Source organism: Egretta garzetta, unplaced genomic scaffold (genome assembly GCF_000687185.1).
Source record: "Egretta garzetta isolate BGI_Z169 unplaced genomic scaffold, ASM68718v1 scaffold511, whole genome shotgun sequence".
NCBI lineage: Eukaryota > Metazoa > Chordata > Aves > Pelecaniformes > Ardeidae > Egretta > Egretta garzetta.
The window spans coordinates 372,796-381,557 of NW_009258554.1; the positions used below are offsets into that span (position 1 = coordinate 372,796).

The 8,762-nt window shown below is 45.6% G+C and overlaps 1 protein-coding gene across 2 annotated transcripts in view; it reads right to left on the bottom strand.

Moving 5' to 3' along the window:
* Nucleotides 1-7,985: 7,985 nt before the first annotated feature.
* LOC104134378 (tubulin alpha-8 chain) overlaps nucleotides 7,986-8,762 on the bottom strand; it is a 7,620-nt gene continuing 6,843 nt past the window's right edge. For both annotated transcript variants that reach the window (XM_035903362.1, XM_009647911.2), the window contains exon 5: nucleotides 7,986-8,273. In XM_035903362.1, coding sequence (XP_035759255.1) covers nucleotides 7,986-8,273 — 288 coding nt within the window. The remainder of the gene's footprint in view (nucleotides 8,274-8,762) is intronic.

The following is an 8,762-nucleotide window of genomic DNA, read 5'->3' on the forward strand; positions in this document are numbered from 1 at the left end:
GCCCATTCGTCTCTGAGGCCACAGGCCCGGGAGGGACTGCGCTGATACTGGGCTGGGACAGCCATCCACTGGGGGAAGGCAGCGGCCCCCTACGCCGCCTCCCTGCCCCGTTCCAGCACCTCAGCCTGGTTCAGTCTGGTTTCCTCTGGGCAGAGGCAAGAGCGAGCTTGAAAGGGAGGGTGAGAAATTGAACTCTGCAAAAAAAAAAACCAACTCTTCCTTGGCAGAGGCAGTAAGTACCTCAGTGGGTTTCTTCTGCCCGGACTTTGCGTGGTTGCTTGTTACCTCTCAAAAGCAGGCATGTCTTCGGCCTGGCGTCTGTTGCGTTTAGCCACAAAAGCAACAGAAAAGCCAAACTCTTGTCAAGGCCTCCAGTAGCCTACCTAGAAGCGAGAAATAGCTCATCTAAAATAGCCCCAAATAAGTAACTTTCTTAGAAACTTCACCCACCTGGCAAACTGAACGGCTTGGCAGCTTCCCATCTGACGGTGGGCCATGGTGTGCAGCGGGATGTGCGAATGGTAAACAAATGCTTCAACGCCAACCTGAGCTGTGAGATTTCAGGCCTCAAAGTGTCAGCTATGTCCGGACCAGCAGAAGTGCTTGCGTGGCTGCTTCTCCAGTGCATATGTCGGGTGTCTGGGCTTTCCTCTTTGTCTTGTTCCTGGGAGTCTGCAGGAGGAACGGAGGGGCACAGCACCCTGTAAGGGAGCTTTGCTTGTTGGAGGCTGGCCTCTGGCCCAGCTTTGTTGCACTTGAGGAGGTGGGAGAGTTTAAAGGTGAGTGATGCTGCCCTGCAGAGCTCTGCTGACTGGGGAAATGGTGCGGGTGATGTAGGGAGTCCTGCCTTGACTGTGAAATAGGTTGAGTCTCTGCGACCCCAGAAGGGCAAGTCCCTGTATGATTTGGCAGGGCACACCTGCCTACCCCTTATGGAGGAACTCCAGCTGGGTTCAGAGATACCATGTCCTTCCCTTACAGCTGACACCAGGAGGTCCCCAGGGACAGGTTCAAACCCTAAACCCTTCCTCTCTCTCTGCCTATAGGATTGGTTTAGCGGGACATGAGGAATTAATGAGAAGAAAGGTGTTTCCCCCTTTCAGAGGCTGTGCAGAGTTCCTGATGCCTTCCATCTCCCTTTCTTTGCTCCCTAGAAGCTTGCTGGTGTCTTTGGGGCACCCCTTTGCTCCTCAGAAAAGCCCCTTCTGTGAGCTGCTAACAAACTGAATTCACATGCACTATGCAAAAGCCTGCAGCTGTTGTCTCACTAAATTACTAAATTCAAGGAATGTTGCAAAAAAAACAGATGTGAGGAGGAAAACCATGGCTTAACATAGCCCTGACTTGCCGTCTCCTTTCTGTATTATTGTCCTGGTTTTGGGTGGGATAGGGTTAATGTTATTCATAGTAGCTAGTTTTGGCTATGTTTTGGATTTGTGCTGAAAACAGTGTTGATAACACAGGGATGTTTTTGTTATTGCTGAGAAGTGCTTACACAGAGTCAAGGCCTTTTCTGCCTCTTACACTGCCCTGCTAGCAAGTGGGCTGGGGGTGCACAAGAAGTTGGGAGGGGACACAGCTAGGGTGGCTGACCCCAACTGACCAAAGGGATATTCCACACCATATGATGTCATGCTCAGCTTATAAAGAAGAAGGGAGAGACACATGTTCAGAGCGATGGTGTTTTTCTTCCCAAGTCACCGTTACATGTGATGGAGCCCTGCTTTCCTGGGGATGGCTGAGCACCTGCCTGTCGATGGGAAGTAGGGAATGAATTCCTTGATCTGCTTTGCCTGTGTACGCAGCTTTTGCTTTACGTGTTAAACTGTCTTCTGATTCTCTCTCCCATCCCACTGAGGGAAGGCGGGGGTGTGTGTGTGTGTACGGAATGAGCAAGTGGCTGTGTGGTGCTTAATTGCTGGCTGGGGTTAAACCACAACAATTATATAGACATTTAGTGGTTATAGAGGGAATTTAGGAGTTGAATGCAGACGTCCTTTATAATATTTCTGCCGCAAAGATGCTCTACAAGACGTTAAGTGACATAAGTGTTCTATTATTAACATACTGTTTGTTCCTGTTACAACTTGAATTGAAGAGCCAGCCCTTTGGGGGAGTGGCTCAAAGACTTTGTGTCTTTAGAGGAAGATGAATGCAACCCTGATGATGATAAGAAGGCATGTTCACTCCTGCCCTTTGTCACTTTGTCCCCTTTGTCACTTTGTCACTTTGGGTGCACCTTCTGGGGGAAGGGTTATGCTAATGTGGATTTATTGTGGAGAGAGGCTAAACTGTCTGCAGTTCTGTTAGCACAGGCGAGGATGGCATGTGCTCCCAGCCCAGTGTCAGGTACCTCTGTGCAGCCCCTGCCCTGCTTCACTGAACCATGGGAAGGAGGCAGCGCATAGGAGGCTTTCAGAGGGGTTGTGTGGAGCCCATCAGAGCTGTTGTTGCAGTCCCCACAGAAGTCCCAGTTGCATACCCTCTGGGCAGGTTACAGAGAAACCTGCTCATATAGCCTGGCTCTGTTGGAGGCAGCACTGTCAGAGCTCTTCAGCCAAGGCAGCAGTGGCAGTGAAAAGCTTCCAGTACTGTCACATGGACAGGTATGGATATCTGTAGAAGCTTGTAAGCAGAAGGGTACAAATGACTCAGCATCTTTGCTGTGACTCTGGCAGAGCCTCTTGGCAATGGTTTAAATTTAGTGATGCTACCTTTCTATTGCTAGCTTGTGTGGTGTCTGTCTGATAGAAGGAAGGAGGAGAGAACAACTGCTAAGCCATAAATTGCTTAGAGATTGTTAAACCACATGAGCAAACTGACACTGGGGATTAAACAGGAACTAGGTCTGACAGGTCTGTGGAAACTAGCAAAGCAGTGTGCAGCTGAAGTGGCTTTTGGTGATGACCGCTGTGAGAGCCTGGATGCTCGACTAAGAGGAGCATATGTCTTACTTAAGAATATTTTAAGCTTTGCCTGTGAAAGTCAGTTGTGACACCCCACTTCCAAAACAGGTAACAGGCAGAAGTCTGAGCCCAGAAAGTGTGCTTAGATGAAGGGATGGCTAAAACTGAAAGATTCAGTGTTTGGGTCTCCAAATACACTGCCTGCTGAGTGTCATGGTATAGCGTCACTTTGACAAAAGCTCCTGATAACTGCCACAGTGCTTCTAAAGTAATCTCCAAACCATTCCAAAGAGTGCCTTGACTACTGTGAGAGCAGGGATCCTGATTCCTAAGTGTCCTTGCAGATAAAATAAACCATAACATTGATGGTTAGGATGAGATTTAAAAAGCTTTCAGGAAGTTAGGAACTCCACACCCAGTATTTTAAAATGCATGAAGTACTCCACACTGGATCAGTAAATTCTACTTCTTCATTGCATCGCTTTCAGCACTTTTTCAAAGAACAGAGCAAGCAATTCATCTGCCACTTTTTTATCACATTTTTTTGTCTTTAACTTGCCCCCTACTTCTCCTCTCTCACTGGAAGGGCAGGGTCACTTCTCAGTTCAAACACATGCATGTATTTCATGTATGAAATTTCCTGTTTCTGGTTTTGGTCCCAATTCAGGACAGAACTGTGAGGGAAGCCATGTAAGAGTCTAAATCCCACTAGGTTGTGTAATACTTATTCATGTTGTTTCAATTTAGGTACGTAATCAAGTACATCCTGAATAGGTTGTTTTCCTAAACAGAGACATTTCTGGTGCTCCATAACTTCATAGTTATTTATAGTAATTTACTGATCTGGTTAATTAAATGCATATAATGCATACAGAATATACAAGTTCAATGTGATATTGTACTGTGAAATGGAACTGCCAACAGAAACAGAAATCTCTATATGAAGAAGATCACAGGATCACAGAATTGTTGAGGTTGGAAGCGACCTTTGGAGGTCATCTGGTCCTAACCCCCTGCTCAAGCAGGGCCACCTAGAGCCAGTTGCCCAGGACCATGTCCAGACAGCTTTTGAATATCTTCAAGAAGGGAGACTCCACAACCTCCCTGAGCAATCTGTGCCAGTGCTCAGTCACCCCCACAGTAGCAAACTGTTTCCTGATGTTCAGACAGACCCTCCTCTGTTTGATTTTGTGTCCATTGCCTCTCGTCCTGTCAGTGGGCACCACTGAAAAGAGCCTGGCTCCGTCTTCTTTACACCCTCTATTCAGGTATTTATATACATTTATAAGATCCCTCCTGAGCCTTCTCTTCTCCAGGCTGAACAGTCCCAGCTCTCTCAGCCTTTCCTCATGGAAGAGATACTTCAGTCCCTTAATCATATTTGTGGTCCTTCGCTGGACTCTATCCAGTGTGTCCATAGCTCTCTTGTAGAGGAGTCCAGAACTGGACATAATACTCCAGGTGTGGCTTCACCAGTGCTGAGCAGAGTGGAAGGATCACCTCCTTCGACCTCCATAAGCACAGCACAGCTAGCCAGTCGAGGGAGGTGATTGTTCCACTCTACACTGCACTGGTGAGGTCCCACCTCGAGTACTGTGTGCAGTTTTGGGTGCCTCAGTGTCAGAAGGACATCAAACTAGTAGAATGTGTCCAGAGGAGGGCAACCAAGATGGTGAAAGGTCACAAGGGCAAGACTTAGAAAGAGCACCTGAGGTCACTTTGTTTGCTCATCTTGGAGAGGAGAAGGCTGAGGGGTGACCTCATCACAGTCTACAACTTCCTCAAGGGGGAGCAGCAGAGGGGGAGGTGCTGATCTCCTCTCTCTGGTGACCAGTGATAGGACAGAAGGAAATGGAATGAAGCTGCATCAGGGGAAGTTCAGATTGGACATTAAGAAAAAGTTCTTCACTGAGACCATGGTGGGTCACTGGAACAGGCTCCCCAGGGAAGTGGTCACAACACCAAGCCTGTCAGAGTTCAAGGAGCATACAGTCACATGATTTAGTTTTGGATAGTCCTGCGAGGAGCAGGGAGTTGGACTTGATCCTTATGGGTCCCTTCCAACTTGAGGTATTCTATGATTCTATGATCTGCTTTGCCTGATGCAGCCCAGGATAGCATTTTCCTTCTTTGCAGCAAGGGGACATTGCTGGCTCATGTTCAACTTGGTGTCCACCAGGACCCCCAGGTCCTTTTTTGCAAAGCTGCTTTCCAGCTGGTGGTGTGCATGGTTGTTCCTCCCCAGCTGCAAGACTTTGCACTTCCCCTTGTTGAACTTCATGAGGTTCCTGTCAACCTGTTTCTCTATCCTGTTGAGGTCCCTCTGGATGGCAGCACAACTCTCTGGTGTATCAGCCACTCCTCCCAGTTTTGTGTCATCTGCAAACTTGCTGAGGATACACTCTGCCCCATCACCCAAAACATTAATGAAGTATTAACCTTGGGGCACGCTGCTAGTTAATGGCCTCCAACTAGACTTTGTGCCACTGATCACCACCTTATGGGCCCAGCCATTCAGCCAGTTTTCAGTCCACCTGACTGTCTGTTCATTCAGCCCATACTTCCTCAGCTTTCTCTACAGAAAATAGTGTTGAAAGCCTTATTCAAGTCTAGGTAGACAATATCCACTGCTCTCCCCTTGTCTACCAGGCGAGTTGTTTCATCATAGAAGGTTATCAAGTTAGTCAAGCATGACTTCCCATTGGTGAATCCTTTCTGAGTACTCCCGATGATTTTCCTCTTCTTCCTGTGCCTGGAAATGGTTTCCAGGATTACCTTCTCTATCACCTTCCAGGGATTGAGTTGAGGCTGACTAGTCTGTAGTTCCCTGGGTCTTCCTTGCCCTTTTTGAAGATAGGAGTGACAGTTGCTTTCCTCCAGTCTTTGGGCACTTCTCCCAATCACCATTATCAATCAATGATTATCGAGAGTGGCCTTGCAATGACATCTGCCAGCTGCCTCAGCACTCATGGGGGCATCTCATCAGGGAACTAGACCTGGATAAAAAGTTGCTGAGGGGTTTCCTAGTCAAGAAAAAATGTCATTGCCTAGCAAGATGTGAATCCTATAAATATGAGAGCTTTGATCACTACTTTGAATTATCTTTGAGTGAACATTCAAATGCCTGTATTGCAGACTCACTTGCACATGGTGCACTAAATAGATTGCCACAGATAGCAGAGTGGTCTGCTGGGTAAAGTAGAGGTTGCTTCTTGCAGAGGAAGAACCATTCAGGCAGAGTAAGGAATACTGAAATGTTTTCAGTAGGGATGATGCCAAAAAAAGCTGCTTGGGTTTTTTTTTTAAAAGCAGAGAATTTTCTCTTTTAAACAGTTCACAGAGACACAGAAAAAAAATTCTTATGCCTGCTGCAGCTGCATCCAACCAAAAAGGATATTTGTTTTCACAGCACAGATGTTTATCCCCCAAATGTGGAAAAATTTCACTGCTTTAACATTTCTGAAGAACGTTTTCAGAAATGGTGTTTCAGAGAAGAGTGAAATTTCCCATTTAGGTCAGTCAGATGAAGGTCAATGAGAGGATAATAAAGCACAGAGCAGATGACCCATTTTTCCATGGTCATAATTTTTTGACATGCCAACAAGCAAAAGGTGAAATTATGGCAAATTAGAACTTTGAAAACTCCACTGATTCACTGTGCTCCATTATAAGCTTGCATATATTGAATTGTAGTGGTTTTAGCATGTGTGTTAGAGCTTGAAGAGGCTTACATTAAATGTGCAAGGAAGAAGCAGGCGAGTTGTTTCATCATAGAAGGTTATCAAGTTAGTCAAGCATGACTTCCCATTGGTGAATCCTTTCTGAGTACTCCCGATGATTTTCCTCTTCTTCCTGTGCCTGGAAATGGTTTCCAGGATTACCTTCTCTATCACCTTCCAGGGATTGAGTTGAGGCTGACTAGTCTGTAGTTCCCTGGGTCTTCCTTGCCCTTTTTGAAGATAGGAGTGACAGTTGCTTTCCTCCAGTCTTTGGGCACTTCTCCCAATCACCATTATCAATCAATGATTATCGAGAGTGGCCTTGCAATGACATCTGCCAGCTGCCTCAGCACTCATGGGGGCATCTCATCAGGGAACTAGACCTGGATAAAAAGTTGCTGAGGGGTTTCCTAGTCAAGAAAAAATGTCATTGCCTAGCAAGATGTGAATCCTATAAATATGAGAGCTTTGATCACTACTTTGAATTATCTTTGAGTGAACATTCAAATGCCTGTATTGCAGACTCACTTGCACATGGTGCACTAAATAGATTGCCACAGATAGCAGAGTGGTCTGCTGGGTAAAGTAGAGGTTGCTTCTTGCAGAGGAAGAACCATTCAGGCAGAGTAAGGAATACTGAAATGTTTTCAGTAGGGATGATGCCAAAAAAAGCTGCTTGGGTTTTTTTTTTAAAAGCAGAGAATTTTCTCTTTTAAACAGTTCACAGAGACACAGAAAAAAAATTCTTATGCCTGCTGCAGCTGCATCCAACCAAAAAGGATATTTGTTTTCACAGCACAGATGTTTATCCCCCAAATGTGGAAAAATTTCACTGCTTTAACATTTCTGAAGAACGTTTTCAGAAATGGTGTTTCAGAGAAGAGTGAAATTTCCCATTTAGGTCAGTCAGATGAAGGTCAATGAGAGGATAATAAAGCACAGAGCAGATGACCCATTTTTCCATGGTCATAATTTTTTGACATGCCAACAAGCAAAAGGTGAAATTATGGCAAATTAGAACTTTGAAAACTCCACTGATTCACTGTGCTCCATTATAAGCTTGCATATATTGAATTGTAGTGGTTTTAGCATGTGTGTTAGAGCTTGAAGAGGCTTACATTAAATGTGCAAGGAAGAAGAGCAAGTCTTTGCATTGCTGGCAGTGGTGGGGCATTACTACAACTGATCATATTTTACAGGACAACTTAACTGTAACTTATGGAATAAAAAATGTCTCTATATGACCCCTCCTAAATTTCTTGTATATTACATACAAAAAAGGTGACCTAATGGTACACATGTGCAATACAGTGATGCAGAGACAATTCTGTGCTCACTAGGAACAAAGTGTATTTTAAAATTACTCCCCGTCATTTTCTTCTTCAAGTGAGTCAGTTCCCACTTCTTCATAGTCTTTCTCCAGGGCAGCCAGGTCCTCTCGGGCCTCTGCAAATTCTCCCTCCTCCATGCCTTCACCCACATACCAGTGCACAAAAGCTCTCTTGGCGTACATCAGATCAAACTTGTGGTCGAGCCTTGCCCAAGCCTCTGCAATGGCTGTGGTGTTGCTCAGCATGCAGACTGCTCGCTGAACTTGGGCTAGGTCTCCACCAGGAACTACTGTAGGAGGCTGGTAGTTGATCCCAACCTGGAAAATGGAATGAGAGAAGACTGTAAAAAAGCAAGAGCAGAAAGCAATCAGAGAGCTGACAAAAAGTGAGTTAAGTTACATATGCTGGGGTAGAGTGGTGCCACTATCAAAACTACCAGATGGCAAATTCCATAAAAAATAATAACATCCTAAAGAGTAGGATACGTGGTCATTTTAATGTCATAGCTTTCTTAACAGCTACTCAGCACTGAACATACAGTGTCACCAAGATACTCTATAGAATCTAATACAGACAGTTGGTTCCCAGATAAAAGATTTCATTCTTAAACCAGTTATTTGTATAGAATCATAGAATCATAGAATGTTTTGGGTTGGAAGGGACCCCTAGAGGTCATCTAGTCCAACCCCCCTGCAGGAGCAAGGACACCGCTAACTAGATCAGGCTGCTCAGAGCCCCATCCAACCTGGCCTTCAATGTTTCCAGGGATGGGGCCTCCACCACCTCTCTGGGCAACCTGTTCCAGT